Genomic DNA, 22,096 nt, shown 5'->3' on the forward strand with positions numbered 1-22,096 from the left:
GTTGAACCGCTAACTTGAAGGCTCGGCTAAAGCTAACCTGTTTAGCATGTAGTGCTCGCCGAGCAAAGGCCGAGGGCTCTCCTATGGTAGCTTAGCTTAGCACAAGTTCGCTGTGAGGGTCCAACAAGGGTCAAAGGCCCGCAAGTATCCAAGCCAGCTTGTTTCTTTGCTTCGCGGTCTTAAGACGCTCCACGTAACAATCATTAGTGTACAATTGTTTACGTCTCAACATGTTCATGATTGTAATGAGCTCACTGTAACTTGTACTGTTGGTTACGCGGTATCTGCCAAAATCGCAGTTATCAAGTAAGTGGCCAGTCGGTTAGCGAGCATTAGCGCTGCGTGCTAGTAGCGAATGCTTTGACTCATTTTTAGTGGCCTTTCTTGCGAAGGTCAGAGTTATGTTACATCGGGTGCTTCGTAGACTAGAACCGTGGCACCATTTTAGATGTTTAACCTGGCCAGGAAGTGGTGAAAGGGCGTTTCAATTTACTCCACACCAACAGAGTGCCTAATATGTAGTCAAAATATGTACACAGGCCTGCTATTTTTAGAGCAGTGCAGGCTGTCTGAACGTCAAGTTGTTCGTCTTTGGAAGCAAATTCGTTACATATTCAATTAGATTTGCAATGGTCATACGCAGTATAATCACTCAAGGGGAAATTCAACTCACACTCTGTTATTTGTGGTTAACACCACAAATAGAGCCAGAACACACATGCAGGCATGCAAGGAGAAGTGTCAGAGCTCAAGGGCACCTCGGCAGTAGTCAGGAAGCAGACTCTCACCTCTTCAACAACTATTCACCATTTGTTTACATTTACCCGCCGCAGTACTCGAATTGTGACCCTCCGGTTCCAAAGCCCAAGTCCTTACAGTAGCAACAAGACAAGTAGCTGCCAACTTTGTGGAGTTTACTAAAAAAAACATGGCATGAGCACTTCAAACGCTGCCACAATCCTCCATAACAAATAATTTGACCAAAAAAAATTGGTTGCTGAAGTACATGACCTATTCTACTGCCCACATGAACAATGTTCTTTCTACAAGTTCTTTGTGTTTTCACATACTTGGCCAATAAAGATGATTCTGATTTGCGCTATTTAAGTAGCGTTGTAGTGATTCCATTTGAAACGTCATGGTAATTTTGTCGCATTGACCTGGAGAATCTGAATTTTGGCCTGTATGAGCTTCTTGGTGGATATTTTTAACTAAAAAATGTCAGCCAATCGGAGAAGGAGTTCCCCGAGTAGCAGACGAAAGGAAATGGTCGAGAAGATATGTTGAGAAATAATTAAGTTACTGTTTTACTGTGTTTTAGACCATGGCGATATTACACAAAAACGTTCCGCAAAAAGTTTTTTTTTTTTTTTTTTTCAAACTAAAAAATTCAAAATTTCTCTGAAACCCATCACCTGATTTTCAGAATTCTAGGTGCATTGTACTCAGCTTGAAGACTTAGCATTTTGACAGACAGACAGAAATCTTGTCACATTACTTATAGATGAGATACTGCACCTTTATACACAGTGCTGCTCGACTTAAATATCACAACATATGCCATATTTATGTCTGCAGGTTTCTAGAGGGACACAATGGGGGCATTTCTGGACAAACCAAAGATGGAAAAATACAATTCCCATGGTGAGGGTAACAGCCTGCGCTTTGGGCTAAGCAGTATGCAAGGCTGGCGGGTAGAGATGGAAGATGCACACACAGCAGTAATTGGCTTGCCTCATGGCCTCGACCCCTGGTCATTTTTTGCTGTTTATGATGGGCACGCCGGCTCTCAGGTGGCCAAGTACTGCTGCGAGCATCTGTTGGAGCACATCACCAGCAACTCAGACTTCCAGAGTGCTCTACAGGAGGATCCCTCGGTGGAAAGCGTGAAGAACGGCATCCGCACAGGTTTCCTCGAGATCGACGATCACATGCGAACCATCTCGGAGAAGAAGCACGGCGTGGACCGCAGTGGCTCCACTGCGGTGGGCGTGATGATATCACCGAGCCACGTCTACTTTATTAACTGTGGCGACTCGCGGGGACTCCTGAGCCGAGGGAGTGCCGTGCACTTCTTCACACAGGATCACAAACCCAGCAACCCTCTGGAGAAGGAAAGAATCCTGAATGCCGGTGGCTCAGTCATGATACAGCGAGTTAACGGCTCCCTGGCCGTGTCTCGGGCCCTAGGAGATTTTGACTACAAGTGTGTGCATGGGAAAGGCCCAACAGAGCAGCTTGTATCTCCCGAGCCTGAAGTTTATGCCATCGAGAGATGCGAAGGGGAAGATGAATTTATTATTCTAGCTTGTGATGGCATCTGGGATGTCATGGCCAATGAAGAATTGTGTGACTTTGTCCGGTCAAGGCTTGAAGTCACGGATGATCTTGTAAGAGTCAGCAATGAAATTGTTGACACTTGCCTGTACAAGGTATGCCGTGTTGACTCAAAATACACCTGTGTGTTCTCGCATTAAGTCTAACCTCTCTGGCCTTTGTCTTTCTTCCACAGGGTAGTCGGGACAATATGAGTGTTGTTTTAATCTGTTTTCCTGGAGCTCCAAAGGTTTCTCCAGAAGCAGTTAAACGGGAGGCTGAGCTGGATAAGTATCTGGAGTCAAGAGTAGAAGGTAGGCACATCAAACCAGAAAATTAATGCGTAGGGGAAATTATGACTACAGTTGTAAAATGTTATGGTGGATGAAATTAATTTCTGGTCCATTTGAAATGTTTTTTATTTTATTTACACTTTGGATTTCTATTAAACATATAGCCTCAAGGAGTGGCCTCAGCTCTAACAGAGGCAGTACTTCAGTTATTCCCAGGAAAAGTGCCCCGCTGGTACCATTATGAAGCTGTACATAGGAGATGTTATGTATTTTCTTTCAATTTAAAAATGCCCAGGTGTTTTAACATGTCTGTGAAATGTTTTTATCAAAATACCCTAAGGATCATAAATTATAGGATACTTGTCAGTCGGCACCCTCTTTTTCTAGCCTCGTTGAAATGAGCTTGTTTTGACGAGGCAGTTCCGCTGGGTGTATTGCTTTTGTTACCCTGACGATTAGGGGTGGAGCTACTTGTTGAGCCCCGTACTCTTGACGTGCATGTCAGACCCCATAAAGACAGTAAAAGCATTCATTGTATTTTCACCCGTGAAGGTAGAACTTGATCACCAAGCTACCAAATTATTGTGTTAATTTCTGTAATGTGTAAATTAGTATGCAGATCTGTGTATGTGGTGCTTTCACTGGACGCATCTACAGAGCTGCCAAATGTTAAGGAACGTCCGTATTTTATCAAGGAAATCACTGAATGATGACTTGTTACGGGCGTAACATCGATTGTTCCGGATATTGGGGGGAATAAAAAACAACGTCCAACATTACCGGCCATTACGGCGCTGTGTCCGGCCACCATGATGAAAATTTCAAACATTAATTTGATTAAATAAACACTGTATTGTTGAAAAAAAAAGAGAGGGGGGGGGGGGGGGGCTGCTTGTGAGCACGCTATTTTATGATGTGAAAAATGACAAATTTGGACTATATTTCTGGAACTGAACTTCTATAGGTTGGCAGCTCTGTATCTGCAAACACCAATACCCTACCCTGTGTCCGCTAAAACTGGGATTTATTTTTTAGATATCAATTCTCATGCCTTGGACATGAGAATTGATAAAACGCAGGACAAACAAAATACATATCAGCATGGTCTTGTAGCCGTGTAGCAAGTGCAAACTTCTGAAAATCACGCTTGTCTGGTTCAGTCACCCTATTTCAGCAACAACAAGTGACACAAGGAAATACAAACAGAAAACTAATATGAGACGCTTACACATTCCATTCCCAATGTAACAAGAGAGTATTTATTTTCATTTGATGACTTAATTGTGTCTAGCACCACCCTTATACAAGCATTTCTAGAAATAAACTCCTCCTTCAGAAGAACACCTGGAATGGGAAAGTAAATAAAAGCTCCTGGTCACTAACTACAGCATATTACAAAAATAAATTAAACAGAGGTTGTGTATAAGCTGAGCACATTTTAACAGGTGGTTTAAATGAATCAAAGTTAAGATGAGGTTTAATTCTCTCTGGTTCTCTGGCGTGCCTCCCCACCCATTAAAGTGTGAAATTACACAATCAACTACATTTTTGGCAAGCAGCCTGTTTCTGAAAATATGTCTCTAAGGAAGCAGATTTTAACCTGACTGTGACATTACATACGAATCTGTACAATAATTGACAAGTTAATGTAAATATTTAATCAAACTACTGTAGTTGCATGTTGTGCATATCTATAGGTGTTTTATACACTAGACATATTGGGTGTATTATAATTGAGCACTATGTATCACTGTTAATAATAATATACTTTACACTTTGAAAACGTACAAATATTTCTTAAACTATATTACTTAACCAACATGCAACATCCTAATCTTTTTTCCTTTCATTTTTAGATTAACATTTTTTTAAATCTCACTTTAGTGCTGCTCTTTGTTTTTACACTACTTCGTTTCCTTGTTGGTTGCACCTATATTATTCACATAAGCGTATGTGTGTAAATACTGTGGTGCCTCGAGATATGAGTTTAATTTGTTCCCTGGTTACGCTCGTAACTCAAAACACTAGTCTCTTCAATCATCTTTCCCCATTGAAATGAAGGAAATGCTTCCTCCTCAATGTAGAGTAATAACATAATTCAAGGGTGTCCAACTCATATTTGTCACGGGCCACATCGTAGTTATGACTTCCCTCGGAGGGCCGCTACAACTGTGAACCCATATAAATGAAAGATTACCTCCTATACTGTAATTACATACAGTATACACAACACATTGATGAATACTCAGTTTTGAAATCAGAAGCCTATAAAAACAACTATTCAACTATTAAATTTCTTTTCAAAGGGGGATTGGTAACAAAAAATGCTTGCAACTATCTCAATGGTATTACGCCAGAACACAATGAACAGTTTTTATTTGCTTTCATGGGCCATATAAAATGATGTGGCGGGCCGGATCTGGCCCACGGGCCACCAATTTGACACCAATGACATAATTTAATAGAATGTAAAGAACGTTTTTGCATCCTGATTTAATGCTGCAATACAATTAATTGTGCTGCTACTTCTGGTGTGCCCGCCTAGGCCACCATGGCGCGGTATAATACTGCAGTGTCATGCAGACACAAACAATGAAGAATAGACTTACTCCTACTGTCAGGGACTTGGTAAGATATTAGTAATTTTTCATAGGGGATAAAGAATATATGCCTCTGAGTATTAGACTTTACAGCGATCTGATCTGCCTGATTGGTATCGGCCGATATTTAGCATTTTATGCCGATCGGCTTTAATGTCATAATTTGTCGAGCCGATCAATGACGTCATTGATCGCCTCCGCAAAAGACACTTACTGTGTCGCCATCGTGCACAGTATATTTGAATCCAAAAGCTAGTGTATTTTTAATCTTGTCGCGTGTCTTTTGACGTAGTACTGTAACTATCTGAAGGCCACTAAAGTTATTTAAAAAAAAAACATGTCAGCGGTGTGGGACAGACAACACGCTATTTTAAATTGTCTCCTTTAATTTTAGCTAGAGTCAAGTCTGTTGAATTATTTTGTAATCAACCTCAACTGACTTACAATTTTTGAAAGTGATTATGTCTGTGTTTTTAAGACATTACTTGAAACCTTTTCTCACTGAATGATCTACCGGTAATTTTTTTTCCCACATACTATATAAAAGTTAATATTTTTCAACTGTATCTACAGTTGACCAATCCATGACACTGTCTGGAACACAAGCATGCTGAGATAATTTTTTTCCGGGACCAAATGTAGTACAAAAAAGTGAAATTGAGTGGCCATTTCTTGTTAAATGTGATGCAATACACACTGTTGTATGAAACAGCTCAATAGTACGTAGTCATTTGTTCCTTTTCATTGGCAATTATTTTGCCTGCCTCTGTGTCCAAGAAGCTTACTTGAGATTGTGTTTTTCATCAGATATCCTCAAAAAGCAGGGTGATGAAGGCATACCAGACTTGGTCCACGTTATGAGGACGTTAGCGTCAGAGAGCATCCCCAACCTCCCTCCCGGAGGAGAGCTGGCAAGCAAGTATGTGACCTTATATGCTAGGAATAAACATATGTTCACTCACTATGTTTAGCATTCTTAAAAAAAAGTTATATTTTCTCCTCTTCAGACGAAGTGTTATTGAAGCGGTGTACAACAAACTCAACCCCTACCGAAGCGATGACACAGTAAGTTTCCCAGTTTGTCTCCTCTCAACTCCTATAACTCATTGAGGCTTTCCTTTGGTTGAAGTATGCATGCTTTTTGACGTGGCTGTAAACCTTAACTAATTCCGTGCATGTTAGGTAACACTCCCCCCCCCCCCAAGTGGCACGTAAGAGATCTGAAATGTAATAGTAAAAATATTAACTCTGGATCATTTTTCTTATAGTAACTCTTCTGTCTTATGTAGAATATATTACGCATGTTTATGCACTTATATTTACAAAGATCAAAATGCAGAAAAATAGTACAATTATCATTAAAACAAAAAAAGAGGTGAAACTCCGCACATGCAGTGGTACCTTGAAGGTTGAGCACAGGCTGTTCCAGGATGCTGGTCAACTTCTGATTTGGTTCACTTTTAAAACATTCCCCGTTTGAGGTCAATTACAGTGCCTTGAAAAAGTATTCATACCCCTTGAAAGTTTTCACAATTTGCCACCTTACAGTCACAAACTTGAAGGTATTTTGTTGAGATTTTATGTAATAGACCAACACAAAGTAGCACATACTTGTGAAGTGAAATGAAAATTAAATATATCGTTTTAAATTTGGATAAATCTGAAAAGAGTGGTATGCATTTCTATTCAGCTACCTGTACTGTGATACCCCTAAATACAATTCAGTGCAATCAATTGCTCCTAATTAGTAAAAAGTAGCGCTACGAACGATTGCGTGCCAGTTCGAATTCACTCGCGAGTCTGTTTTGAAAAAATAAATCCTGAATCATAATTTTTGCATTCGAATGAAAGCAAATCGAAGTACGTATTTTACTCTGACAAGAGCTGCAATTCTTTTGTTTACTTCTGCCATCATTTTTACTTACTACGCATGCGCAAGCAAAATGGTGACTTGTTAAATACTTACTTCAGCCGCTATATTTGTGGATTTGAAAAACACACGTGTGACTAGTGGATACATTTGTGGATTTGAAAAACGTGGAAATAATTTTGAGACATCTCTCCCCATACTCTGTTCCCAGCATGCTTTGTGGCATGTAATGCTGAACCTTTCCCTAACAAGGGAATACAATTTTCAAAACTATGTATAATTTCCTTCCTTTCCCACTTTACAATTATGTGCAACTGTGTTGGTCGATCACATAAAATCTCAATACAAATAATTTAAGTTTGTAGTTGTAAGGTGGCAAAATGTGAAAAGGTTCGGGGGGTATGAATACTTTTTCTCGGTACTGTATATTTGGAATAAATTCAGCTCGTGCCGCCATCACGCAGCCTTGAGTAGGTATTCAGATTTTAACAATTGTCATACAGACAGTTGAGTTTCATATTAATACGTTAATAACAGTACAACACTCATTCAACATTGGCTTAATTTTAGTGAAGAATGACGAGGTGGTTAATAAAAGTTGTCTCTGATCCACCTCACAAGTTATTTTTTTAAATATTAACTCAACCCCTAATGTAATGCAAAATGTTAACACAATACACAGACCACCTTTTAATCACAAACATGGTAGCTACAGTTGTTGTAAAACACACCCCTGTTCAACACTAATTAAGCATCTTCATTCGTCATTCAAGCAAAACATTAGCTGAACCAGTAAAATCATAGCTGCAATAATATAAATAAAAATGAGTTGCTGTTTTCCCCTTTATTTTATTGCAAAGCAGTACAAGTACATCAACAAAATCATTATATATAATGATCATAATCAATTTTACCTGATTACCTTGCAAGATATAGGAATCTAGGAAATTTCACCTGCACGGTCCAGTATCCGGGTATTTCTATCACAGTCACACTGGTTGAATTTCTGGCTAAAACATTTTTGAAACAATTTCAAGCCACTGAATTGTTTTGGATCGTATCATTCTAATATCAATTGAACCATTATCATCCTTGAATCGAATCAGCAATCACGAATCGTGATACGAATCGAATCGTTGCCAAAACGAATCGTTATTAATATATTCATAAACATGTATACAGTGGTGCCTTAATTAATTCCGTGACCATGCTCGACAAGTAGCAATATATTGTAGTCATGAAAACATAATAGAAGAGAATTTATAGATATTAACTGGTTTTGTCTATGAAGTGTAATCAAGTCAAAAGTCTCGCATGCATGCGCGCAGACACACACACGGACACAACAGTTTCATTTGCGTGAATGCGCCTTTAAATGCTTCGTGTCTCTCTCTCTCTAAACCCCCCGTGCCCCCCCCCCCCACACTCGCTTGACCCCCCCCCCCCCCCCCCCCCCCCCACATCCCCTCTTATGAGTAGGATAGCTCTGCCTGTGCCTCTAGTCTGTGTCGCTGTTCAGCGGTTACGTCACAAAACCTCGTTTCACATTTCTTTTAATGAGAATACTTGCACTCAACAGTACGGTATCATGTACAAACACAGTAACAACATTTGTCACCCCACATAACCTTCAGTTCTTTCATAATGTTTAGTGAGCAGATTTGCTTTTGTGTGATTCCTCCTCATCGTCTTCTGCAGACACATATAAATGTAACTTCTCTGGTGTGAAATTGATCCCTTGTCCACAGTTTCAAAATGTTTTAAATACTCTTTGCTGTTGTTATTTTGTGTGTGTCTGTGTGTGTGGCTGGCTGTTGTGTTTTCCCATCGTATGCTTGATATGTGCTTGTTTCAAATACACGTGTCATTGTCTTTGTTTTATGTTTTGCTTTTCGAGTAAACTCCAACTAGTCGTGGCAATGTACAGCGAGCAAATACTTTTGGCAATATAATGTAGTTCCAGCAGTGTTGGTCTCTTTGCATTTGAAGCAAATGTAATGTCCTAACTTGAGAACATCCACCTCCACAAATGTTTTATAATCACATGCTACTGAAAGAACATTGTCTAATATCCATAGGGTTAGTTTCTATTCAAATATATCGAGTCTAATTTATATTGGCCGAGTTCTGCATTTGTTAGCTGTAGAGGGCAGGCAGGTCAATCATTAAAAAGTGGACTTCTTGGGACTTTGGTTTTTCATCTAATTTGAACAAACTGGTCCCTTTTGATGTCTTTAATGGGTTTGATATTTGAAACAAATGAGGAGTGCAAAGTGCACCAGGAACTTCAAGGTTTTAATTTTCACAGAGACTTTCAAGGCTTGAAATATAAAGAGGCGAGCTGGTTTCTAAAGCAGAGCGGATTGATTGCCTGGCCCCGCCTTGGCTTTAAGAAACCTTGCAAAAAACCTCAAATTTTTGTCTGTTCTGTCGTTGGTTTCAATCTCACCACTTCCATATTGTCATTGTGCTTCCGGAGAAAAACCTTTAAATCTGCCCACATTACATTTTGCGCAATATTGTGATAAGCTAGTGAAGGCAGCCATGAATTAAGCAGTGACTGCAGTGAAATTTTATAATGTTCCACTCCAGTCCTGCATATAAGACCCCCTGTCTTATATGCATTACTACGTGGTTGACAATAGACCAACAACTCAGGGATTAATAAAATAATGTTAAATAGAATGTACTCTAAATATAAACACCGACCAGCCATAGCATTATGACCTAATTAGGCAATAGCCAATAGAATAGCTGTATCAACTATTCTTGCTTTTAACAAGATAATAATTTACAGTCTTGGCTGGCGTATATATAATACTACTTCCTGAATACCACCAAAAGGCAGTGGAACGTCTAAACTCAAACACAATCTGTTCCAGGGCACTGGTCAATATCTGATTTGTTCAAATTCCAAAAGCAATTTTCACGGGGCTTAATATAAATTTAATAATCTGTGAGTCGACTTCTTGTTTGACAAGTCTAACTGCAATCTGCGGTGGCTGGGAAGTACAAAACAATATAACAAACTGTGAGACATTTTTTTACAGAAAACCGGAAAGGGAACGTACCATGACGTGTTATTAGTGTTCCCACGTGCTTTCCTGGCAGGATATGCCCTGCTCCAACATTACTGGCTACAGGTCATGCGCCGACATGAATCATGGCACAACCATTGGCTGACTGATCGGCCACTAATGGAAACAGTTGCCAAACCACGCACACTGCGCCATAGGTTTGCGGCAGCCTTTAACCCTAACCCACCATAATCCAAACTTTAACCCATCCTAAACTGCCTTAACCCCAATCCTAGTCCTAAACCTAACCGTAACAAACTTCTTTGTATTTTTATTTTGCACAAATGTGATACATATCTGAGACGGTCATCTCGTTACATTTGCGTAGCCTATCCTACCCACGATGCATGAGCTAAGCATGTTGAATCGGGGTGTGTCTTGTCAAGATTCCTAATAATGCGGGATTCTGTGATATGGTACATTCCCTTTCCAGTTTGTGTAACTTGTAATTCGTTTCTGCTTTTGTTAATTGGTTTTCTCAAATGTAAATGTTTGTTCTCTTAAATGTAAATTAGTTTGGGCTTTTGTTCATTTGTTTTCTGAAATGTCAATTTATTTAAACTTTTATTAGTTTTTTTCTGAAATGCAAAAGTGTTTCACAATTTGTTATATTGTTTTGCACTTTCCAGCCACCTTAGCTATCCACTAAAACACAACAACAACAAATGATGAAGTCATTCTTAGCGCTGATGATACATGGCAGATGCCCCGGATGATTAAGGCATTTGTCTGGGATGTGAATGTCTTCACTTTAAAGTTTAAACTGACTGCAGTGTAGATACGATCATCTTTTATTATTTGTGTCGCTTTAGCCACATTGTGCTGAGCAGCAAGGACAGAAACGTTGTACCGCTTTTCTTTGTGGCCATAAGTTCCATTCATCATCATTTATAGCCATCTTAAAAAAATTGTGGTGGCACTTGACTATAAAAATAACCTCTTTAATTAGAGGGTTGGCTGTTAATTTCAGTAAATTTCATTTGTTGAGTCTGAATGTTTGACCCAATGAGCAATGTTTTTAATTAGAATAGCTTTTGCTCAACAAATAGATGTAAACGCAATTATAACCAATACTTTAATAAATAACTACTTCCGCAGATTAGTTAAATTTTTAACCAAGTGCAATCATAAGAATACAATAGTAGGAAAAAGTATGTGAACTCTTTGGAGTTTATCACATTTCTGCCTCAATTGGTCATAACATGTAGTCTGATCTTCATCTAAATCATATGAATAAACAGTCTGCTCAAAGTAATACCACACAATTATATGTTTTCATATTTTTATAGAGCATAACGTAAACATTCAGAGGACAGGGAAGAAAAAGTACGTGAACCCTGGGATTTAATAACTGCTTGACCCTCCTTTGGTAGCAGCCACTCTCAACCAAGCGTTTACTGCAGTTGCAGATCAGACCTGCCCAACGATCAGGATGCATTTTGGACCATTACTCTTTACAAAACTGTTGCAGTTCAGCAATATTCTTGGGATGTCTGGTGTGAATAGCTCTCTTGAAGTCATGGCACAGCATCGGGTTGAAGTCAGGACTTTGACTGGGCCACTCCAGAACACGTGTTTTCTTCTTCTGAAGCCATTCTGTTGATTTGCATCTGCGTTTTGGCTCATTGTCCTGTTGCAACACCCAACGCATGCCAATACCATGATGCTCCGTCCACCATGCTTCACAGTTGGGATAAGGTTTTGATGTTGGTGTGCTGTGCCATTTTTCCTCCACACATGGTGGAGTGTGTTCCTCCCAAACAATTCAACTTTGGTTACTTTTGTCCACATAATATTTGACCAGTCGTGCTTTGGAACTTCCAAATGTTCTTTATAAAACTTCAAGCATGCAGCAATGTATTATTTGTTTTAATTAAATTATTATTTTTTATTTCTTTATTTGACCTTATTGAGCATTCTGCGCTGTGCTCTTGAAGTCATATTTACAGGGCCGCTCCTTGTCTACCTGTGGACTGATGAACATCAAGACTTTCAGAGATACAACCCCAATTCCAATGAATTTGGGACGTTATGTTAAACATAAATAAAAACAGAATAAACACAATTTGCAAATCATGTTCAACCTATATTTAATTGAATACACTACAAAGACAAGATATGTAATGTTCAAACTGATAAACTTTGTTTTTAGCAAATAATCATGAACTGAAAATTTTATGGCTGCAACATGTTCCAAAAAACTGGGACAGGGTCATGTTTACCACTGTGTTACATCACCTTTTCTTTTAACAACACTCAATAAACGTTTGGGAACTGAGAGCATTAATTGTTGAAGCTTTGTAGGTGGAATTCTTTCCCATTCTCGCTTGATGTACAGCTTCAGCTGTTCAACAGTCCGGGGTCTCCCTTGTCGTATTTTACGCTTCATAATGCGCCACACACTTTCAATGGGAGACAGGTTTGGACTGCAGGCAGGCCAGTCGAGTACCCGCACTCTTTTACTACCAAGCCACGCTGTTGTAACACGTGCAGAATGTGGTTTGGCATTGTCTTGCTGAAATAAGCAGGGGCGTCCAAGAAAAAGACGGCAGCATATGTTTCTCTAAAACCTGTATGTACCTTTCAGCATTAATGGTGCCTTCACAGATGTGTAAGTTACCCATGCCATTGGCACTAACACAGCCCCATAGCATTACAGATGCTGGCTTTTGAACTTTGCATCCATAACAGTCCGGATGATTCTTTTCCTCTTTGGCCCGGAGGACACGACGTCCACAATTTCCAAAAACAATTTGAAATGTGGACCTGTGGGACCACAGAACACTTTTCCAGTTTGCATCAGTCCATCTTAGATGAGCTTGGGCCCAGAAAAGCCGGCGGTGTTGCTGATAAATGGTTTTTGCTTTGCATAGTAGAGTTTCAAGTTGCACTTACGGATGTAGCGCCGAACTGTATTTACTGGATTAGTTTTCTGAAGTGTTCCTGAGCCCATGTGGTGATATCCTTTACACATTGACGTTGGTTTTTGATGCAGTGCCGCCTGAGGGATCGAAGGTCACGGGCATTCAATGTTGGTTTTCGGCCTTGCCGCTTACATGCAGTGATTTCTCCAGATTCTCTAAACCTTTTGATGACGATATGGACTGTAGATGTTGAAATCCCTAAATTCCTTGCAATTGTATGTTGAGGAACATTGTCCTTAAACTGTTCAACTCTTTTCTCACGCACTTGTTCACTTGGCTTGTGAATGGAAAACTCCTTTTATACCCAATTATGGCACCCACCTGTTCCCAATTAGCCTGTTGACCTGTGGGATGTTCCAAACAGGTGTTTGATGAGCATTCCTCAACTTTCTCAAGTCTTTTTTTGCCACCTGTGCCAGCTTTTTTGGAATGTGTTGCAGCCATAAAATTCTAAGTTAATAATTATTTGCTAAAAACAATCAAGTTTATCAGTTTGAACATTAAATATCTTGTCTTTGTAGTGTATTCAATTAAATATAGGTTGAACATGATTTGCAAATCATTGTATTCTGTTTGTATTTATGTTTAACACAACGTCCCAACTTCATTGGAATTGGGGTTGTACTTTTGCAACCTTTTTCCAGCTTTATGCAAGTCAACAATTCTTAATGGTAGGTCTTCTGGGAGCTCTTTTGAGCAGCACATGGTACACATCAGGCAATGCTTCTTGACAGGAGACAGTTCCAAACTGTTGTGTTTTCTAGTGGCTAGAGAAGCTTGACTCACACCTGACTCTGATTAGCTCTGGGAGAATCCTACCCTATAGAGGTTCACTTACATTTTTGTCACAGTTCTATGAATGTTGACGTTATTTTCAATGCAATTTGAAAACATAATTGTGTGGTATTAGTTTAAGTAAGTTGTTTATTCTTGTGATTTTGATGATCAGACCACATTTTATGACCAATTTACATGAAAATTCCAATGGATTCACATACCTTTTCCTCCCACTGTGTGGATTTATATATTATAGACGTGTATTGCTGCTACACCAGAAAAAAAAGTTCAGTATCATGTTATAATGTGATAAATTTCACGTTTTAACATAAGTTTCACTTTTTAATGTGATAAGTTACCACATTAAAATGTTATAAATTTGACTTCCTGTTTTCTAATTAAACACTTGGCCTTATATTTTACAGTAAGAGCAGCGTAGTTACATAGCTTGTAACATTTGATTTATGAGACTCAAAAAGAAGACAAGTACCTCTCTTTCCATTAATAAAGGAGTTTTAGTAAGTTATTGTTAAATCCTTTAAATACACTTGGTTTACAGAAAGAGACAATTCATACATTTTAGCTTCTACCATTAAAAGAAAAAGTTAATGTTGATGATGCTTGAGAACCTTTTCCTTATCACTACATCAGTCATGTTGGTACCTTGTAGTAGATACACCTGTGAATTTTAATTCAATCTGTTCATATGTATTTTTTTTTTTTTTTCTTTTTTTTTTTTCTTTTTTTTTTTTTTTTAAATAATGTGAATACTGATGAAATTGGGGCCCAAGTCTGAAGGGTGTTGTCCTTCCTCTCCTCTCTTGTCAAGGACTCAGCGTCCACAGATGACATGTGGTAACACAGCGTCGTACCACTAACACAGCATAGCGTTTACAAACCACCATCCTCTCAAGACCCACAGCAGCTCAGCCCAGCTCAGCAGTCTGTCTTGCCGTCACTCTGAGCTTTTGGTTTCTAAGAAGGGAATTTCATGGGAGGAGGAAGAGGAGTTGCATGCACACAAAAGTGGAGATAGTGCAGCGCCAGTCCACTCTGGAGTTCAGGACCCCCCACCCAGCGTCGTCTCCCCCTTTGTGTTCACCCATCCTAATGCTTCCCTCTAAAGTCAAACATAACAAGTGAGTCCACACGGCTTTCTTACCTATTTTTTTGTTCAATAATCAACTTATGTAGTAGGTTTTTTTGTTGTTGCTGTAATTAATTTGATTCACATTTCCTTGTGTGTGTTTGTATATTTCTGTTTTTGTGAAGTGCAATTGTCCTGTACAAAGAGCCTGTATTTAATGCAGCTTGATTAAGTTAAAAAAAAAAAAAAAAAAAAAGAAAGAAAGAAATGAAAAAGAGAACCTTTTTATGCACTATCTGCCTTTTCCCGCGCTTCTGGAATTCTAAACCCTTTCTCCATAGTGAACATTACTGCTTGTCCTCCAGGCACAATGCCTCCACGCTTTTATTTTTCCTCGCTCCTCAGTTAGTCTATGCTCCTTTAAGAAACGGGTAAATTGTAAAGTCGACAGCACAGTAAGCTCTCTATATCAAAACCATTTACACCCTACTTATCCCCACCCCATGTGCTTTTAAAAAAAAAAAAAAAAAAAAAAAAGTATTTTATTTTTGTATGTGGTTTTCTGTACACGCTCCAATAATAACAGCAAAATGTCATTTTGAAACAAAATCCACCTGTCTGACTAGATACTTGCGTGTGTTGGTGCTTGTGTGTATGTATGTGCACGCGTACCTGCTGTTTTTTTTCTTTTACTTTTTTTTAAGGGAATGACAAAGCTATACTCTGCCCTTTCCATATGACAATATTCACAGAGTGTGAGTGTGCATGCTCTTGTTGAACAATAGACATTTACCTGGCCAAGTTTAATGCAATCCCAAGGACAAAGTAGGCCTGTTTCGTAGACATCTACACAAGTCCTAGAGTAGTTTGAGTTTTCTAATCGCTTTACGCCAGCCGCGTGTGTGGGTGCGTGTCTGTCTGTGTGTGCGTGTGTGTGTGCGTGTGTGTTTGCGTGCGTGCGTGTGTGTCTGCACGCTATTATCTTTTGTGTGGCCCAACCTTTGACATGTCACTTATTTTATTGTGGACATTTCTCTTTGTGTGGACAATTTGGCATGTCTACATAAAGCTGAAGCTAATACGAGTTAAGATCATGTGTGTCCACTCCCTCTGACAACACTTTTGGTGTACGGGGTAGGTTCATTTTACAGATGTGGTAATAGGACTGGTGTGAACACTTGAGCACTGACTATTTTATGGATCAATTGTTGGCTCAAATACTTAAAAAGCTGTCTTTTTTTGCATTTTTTTTTGTTTGTTTTTGTTTGGGGCGGCGGCATTCATACCAAGAACAAATCTGTTGATTGTAAAGAGTTGTCATAATCTTGTACAGCACTATTTTTTATTTTTTGTTTTGTTTCTTGGGGTTTTGCTGTGCCTCCGAGCCGACGCAAGCCAGGAAGGCCACACAGTCCAGTTTGCTGCTAGCATCAATGATTTGTGTGTGTTCACCTCATGTATCCCCCACCCCACCTTCCCCCCCCCCCCCTTTCCCCCCTCTTCGTCATTGACGATATCCTGGCACGTGCACAGACATTTTGGGATGCAGGTGCTCAAGCCCCTAAAACATTATTCATAAAAATAAGAAAAGACAGTATATGGATTTATTTCTGTTAACACAGTCAGTAATACAACTTTTAACAAAAAAGGTGATGGGAAGCTACAGTGGACAAGTTTACACACCCCTGTTCTAATGGCAGTTTTGTGATCTACAAAAATTAGACCAAGATAAATCATTTTAAAACTCCCCCCACCCCACAAAATATTTAACTTATAACCTGTACAACTCAATTGAAAAAAAATACACAATTTTAGAGAGGGGAAGTAAAAATAAAAAAAAAACTGAGTTAACATTCTTGCACAAGTGCACATGCCCTCTTATAAATGGAGATGTGGCTGTGTTCAGAATTAGGAAATCACATTCAAACTCATGTTAAATGGGAGTCACCACAAAACTGCCACCAGGGCAAAAGGGCAGGTGATTGAGCACCACCACTTGGGGTCTCTGTGTGCACGTGCCTGACGATATCTGTATCCACTCACAAGGCAGATACATTTCTTTAAGAGGAAAGGTTTTTCTTTCTCAATTTTCAGCTATTTTACTGTCTAAAATTAAATTGTGGAAATTAATGTATGTATATATTTTTGACATTAACATTCAAGGAATAAATATGTTGTTTGAGTTAGATTTTCTTTTCATTTTCACCATGGACAAAATGGGATTCCGCTTTGTCTTGGGGCTCCTTAGGTGTTTTTTTGGTGGTAAAAATAATATTGAAACCTCTTTCATACGTTGATCTACAGTTTTCGGACACTTCAGTATAATAGTAATAAGAAACTAAACATGTATTTATTTCTAAATGACAATCCTAACTCTATCCCACTTGTTGTGGGTTGCAAATTCTTAGACTCAATTCCTTCCTGAGCCACTTTCTAACCTGCCGTGGTAACAAAATGGCCAAAAATCCATGTGTTAGATGATTGAAACCTCCCCTTAATTTTTAACCACTGGTGGTGCTGTAGAGTCTATGTTGAAGCAGCTACTTAGCTAAGCATCATGTGCATAGATGTCAACTAACACACAGGGTACAATTTAAAGGTGCCACAACAACAAAAGACTTATGCGGCAAGCTACTGTGGTTGTGAAATAGTGTGATGAACTCTGGCTGGAATTGAACGCATGTAATTGGCCTTAAAGACATCATTATTACTATTTCAGAGAAGATGGCAATTGTTGCATGTAAGCAACATGGTTTAAAGGTTGTGAATAATCCTGGTAAAATGGTGGCTCAGTAAAGTATAAATGTCCTAGTACTGTGTGCGCGAGTGCGTGAGTGTGTGTGTGTGTGTGTGTGTGTGTGCGCGTGTGTGAGCGCGCACGCGCTTGTGGGTAAACACACTTTTTGAAGAAAAAAAAGAGAAAAATAAAAGACTTATAATCATGACTTTGGGTGTTTGAATACAGTATTTATATATTTTAAATATGATTAAAATCCCTTTATTCTGTAACTTCTAATGGATATTTAATTGAGAGAAAAAGTTCACAAAGCATTCATGAGTTGTTACTGTCACTTTTTTATTTTTTTACACTTTAAAAAAAAGATTTCACTCGACCGTGCTGTTCTGCTCTTACCACTGAGAAGCCTTCAGGTGTGCTGATTGTAATAAATGGAAAACAAAAGTGACTGTATTCAGTATTGGAATTAGTCATTAGTCATTGGAATTAGATTTTAAAGCGGCTCGGCCATGATCCTTTTATTATTATTTTTGTCTCTCCAAATGGTGTTCCATTTCACTTTTGTCAATATTCCATGACATGGCTTTCACTCCCAAAGTCGAACAAAAAAACAAAACTAATTCCCTTTTCATTTACCATGTAACTAAAATACCTCATTTACATCCATTCGTTTTTGTTGTGTTCTCAACTTGCACAAAGCTGTTGATGTATTTGTTTTTTCTCTAAATGCTAATCTTAAAAAAAGGTTTAGTAATGTGAAAGAAATGCAGGAGGACATCTTAAAGAACACTAATGGCTTTGTGGAATTGAAGCCCCCCCCTTGAATACTCATTTGTGTGATTTGTCCAATTAATTGTGCAATGCTTGCAAATCTTCAATTGTATCCAGAGTTCGGAGTTGAACTTACACAAAGCTGCGTTAGGGCCACACTGAAAAGAAAATACTTATATTACTTTTCATGAATATTACAAGAATAAACATGCAATAGGATGAGAATAAAATCGTAATCGCGGAATAAAGTTGCAGTATGACAAGTGTTTACATTCTGTTGTCTTTTCCTCAGAAACTACTGAAACTTGTTTCAGGTAAATATTAGTTTATTCCTAACATTAGTTGTTAAGTGACAGCATTAAGACAAGTTGTAATATTACAGCTTTTTTTCCTGTAATATTGTCACTATTCTCATAGTATTACAACTTTGGTTGTAGTTATATTGGGACTATTCTTGTAACATGACTTAATTCTAGTAACATTACGATTTTTTTTCTTGTAATATGGTCACTATTGACATTACATTTTTCTCATATTACATAATTCTTGTAACATGAGTTTTTTGTGTAGCTTTGTGTTATTTGATGTAACGTTGTCACTGTTCTCATAACAGCTTTTTTTCCTCATAATACAATTCTTGTAATATTACATTTTTCTCACGCTTTAGTCTTGTAAAATTTTTTTGTAATATTACGTCTTTTTTCTTGTCATTTTTCCCTAACTTTTTTCTAGTAATATGACTTGTTGCAGCAGTATGACTTGTAACTGGATTTTATTCTTATAAGCGCATGCCTTTTATTCCTAATATGTTTTCTCTATAACATTACAACTTTTTCTCGTGATATTTCAGTATTCTTGTAACGTTAGCGTTTTGTTTTTTTTTTCCCCCACGTAATATTACTGCAATTCTCAACTTTTTTTATTCAAGTAACATGGCAGTTTTCCCATAGCCTTAGTTTTTTTTCCCTGTAATTTTGCAAAATTAACCTTGTAGCCTTACAATTAACATTGTGACTTTCCCCCTGTAATTTTTTATTTTTTTTTCAGTGTCCCCCTAATACTACTTTGCAAATAAATGTTAGGTAAATTAAGTGCGAGTCAATGAGGTAGTCGTAAGCACTGATCGTCTGTGTGTAATCACCTTTGCTCAGAAAATATAATTGCACAGAAAACAAGTTAAAAGCTATTGACAGAGTTAGTTCCCTTTGTCAACCTGCGATGTCTCCTCTTGTTGGAAGGACAGTCAGACATTTGAACAGAATTTGCTAGCGCCCTTTTGGACATATAGATGTACCTCGTTTGTGGCGTTTACGGTGCGATCGTTAGCAGTGAGGTTCACTTGCACCTCCACCCCCTCCACAAGCTCCCACCACCCCAGCCTCACTTTCCAGCTCATAATAAGCTCACCGATTTGCCTTACCCTCTGTCATCATGTCGCCCCCATAAAGTTACTTGTTGAACAAAACCCAATGAGGAAGACAAACAAAACGCTGCTCGTGTTCATGCTAAGGTACTTAAGCTATCAAGGGGAATTTGTTTTGGAAAAAAAGACACGGATGTTAACCTTTTTTTTGGTAACAATGTTGAAATCTGTTCTTTTTTTTTTTTTTTTTTTTCCTCCTGCAGTGTCATACGTTAAACGCGTGTGTTAACATGGTGACCTCGAGAGCATTGCAAGTGTGCTATGCTATATTTATGAGTACATTCAAGAATAGCTTTGGAGTGATGTAAATAAGTATTGTCAATGTTGATTCAGATGCTTCTCGAAAGCCCCCTGTGAGTTCTTTTGACTACTGTATATTTTCTTTGATGTTCCTGCTCCGAAGGAATGAGGAAAAAAAAAAATTAAAAAGAGGAAACTGTTGGGGGAGGGAAGTGTACCGTTTGTGTTGTCAGTTGAACAAATTGCATTCCTCGCTTGTGGATTGATGCATTTCTCTCCCTGCTCCTTACATTTTCTCCCCTCCTTCCCCTCCTTTATTTTCTCTTTTTTAGCCTTTAAAGTTTGAATAAAGTTTCTAGTTTGCAGAATGTATTACCAAATAAATGGGTTGTCATCTTGTATGTCTCATTTCATGGTTTTTGTTGTTGTTGTTGTTGTTGAACACATGCCACACTAAAAAGATGAACATGGACACGGAGAAGGACATTCTAGAGAGGCATAGAAGACAGAACTGAATCAAGGTATTAGTGTTAATGAATATATGGAAGCCCCCGTTTTCATACATAGGGATTTCACTACATTCAAATCCAAATCCGAACTTAATTTTCTTTCAATAGTTCAATTCCAAAAGTAAAGCTTGTATTTTGTTAGCCTAATAGCATTAATTACCATGAAGTAATTTTTTAAACATTTTCATAAAACAAGGGGGGGGGGGGGGAATTAAGACAATTCATGGTAATCCGCAAAGGCTGAAGAGGCCTTCAGCCTTTGCGGATTACCATGAATTGGATGACTGATCATCTACACAGACATAAAGAAAAAAAATACAATTTTTAGCAAGGACGGGTATTTTTTACTGATATTGTGACAGTAAATTAAAAATGAACTGGTCAGTTATGCTATTAGGCTAATGATTCACTACACACAATAAAATATTTCATAATTTCTTTTTTCATCTGATGAAAACCCAAGTCATTTATAGAATATTACAAAAGAAGAAAATAATTTTACAATACAAATGAGCCTTCTGAAGTGATTTCCTATGTTTAATCAATCTGTGTGAATTTCACTTTTTGAAATGAACATAAATTAACTTTTCTAATATATTCTCATTTATTGAGATGCACCTGTACATTGTGCTCCAGTTGGACAAAGAGTTTGTATGATTTTGAATTTCTACACCACTACAATGATTTTGAAATAACAGCAAGCTGTAATTAAAGTGTATAGACTCGATTTTAATTTAAGAGGTTTCACAATAATATTCCGCTCACCGTTTACAAATTTTATGCAGAAAACCCAAGTTTTCTTCTTTCAAGTATTTTAGACAACGTGACAGTTGTAAAAATCATTTTTAATGAAAAGTGAAGTCTGCCATGGACCACAAAATCCTGGATTTGCTTTGGACCAATCTTTTGAGCCAATTGCAAAACCTTTTTGTGGCTCTGAAAAGGAGGCTAGTCTGCATAAAATGGTTGTAATTCCTGAATGGTCAATGCTGTATTTTTTTGTGAACTGTTCCAAATTTAAAGCTGAAAGTCTCCACTTCAATCATACCTTTTGTTTTATTTCAAATCTATTGTGGTTGTGAATTAAAGCAAAATGCTAAAAACCCATCGCTGTCCAAATGGTTCACTGTAAGAAACTAAATTATGTATGTCCTGTATGCAGTATGACTAAGAAAACATCATGATGTGTTCAATAGTGTTTATAGTGTCTAACGTGAAAAAGCATTTTTACTAATCACACAATACTGTAAAAAAACCTAAAATGATCATTTGCCAAATACTTAAAATTGTATTTGCAAACCTTCCCCAACTTCTTGGTGACTGTCTTGTCATTTTATATTCCAGTGTACTAATGAGTCAACAACCGTTTTGCTGCTGCATGGTTTGAGCATTGCTCTCTCTCCCTCCCCTCCCTGCTTTAAACGCATGATGGTGTTGCCTCATCAGGAGCGGCGCTTGTCTCGCCTTGACGC

At 38.2% G+C, this 22,096-nt stretch overlaps 1 protein-coding gene across 2 annotated transcripts in view; it reads left to right on the forward strand.

Moving 5' to 3' along the window:
- ppm1aa (protein phosphatase, Mg2+/Mn2+ dependent, 1Aa) overlaps positions 1–22,096 on the forward strand; it is a 30,250-nt gene that overhangs the window by 458 nt on the left and 7,696 nt on the right. Inside the window, exons 2-6 of one of the 2 annotated variants that reach the window (XM_061796037.1) lie at positions 1,579–2,432; positions 2,513–2,630; positions 6,017–6,128; positions 6,217–6,274; positions 14,687–20,516. In XM_061796037.1, the coding sequence (XP_061652021.1) occupies positions 1,596–2,432; positions 2,513–2,630; positions 6,017–6,128; positions 6,217–6,274; positions 14,687–14,716 (1,155 nt within the window). In that variant the 5' untranslated portion in view covers positions 1,579–1,595 and the 3' untranslated portion in view covers positions 14,717–20,516. Of the gene's footprint in view, positions 1–1,578; positions 2,433–2,512; positions 2,631–6,016; positions 6,129–6,216; positions 6,275–14,686; positions 20,517–22,096 lie in introns of those variants that run through there. The other variant, XM_061796036.1, reaches the window with a different exon arrangement.

This window comes from Phyllopteryx taeniolatus, chromosome 13, assembly GCF_024500385.1.
Source record: "Phyllopteryx taeniolatus isolate TA_2022b chromosome 13, UOR_Ptae_1.2, whole genome shotgun sequence".
In the NCBI taxonomy this organism is placed as follows: Eukaryota; Metazoa; Chordata; class Actinopteri; order Syngnathiformes; family Syngnathidae; genus Phyllopteryx; species Phyllopteryx taeniolatus.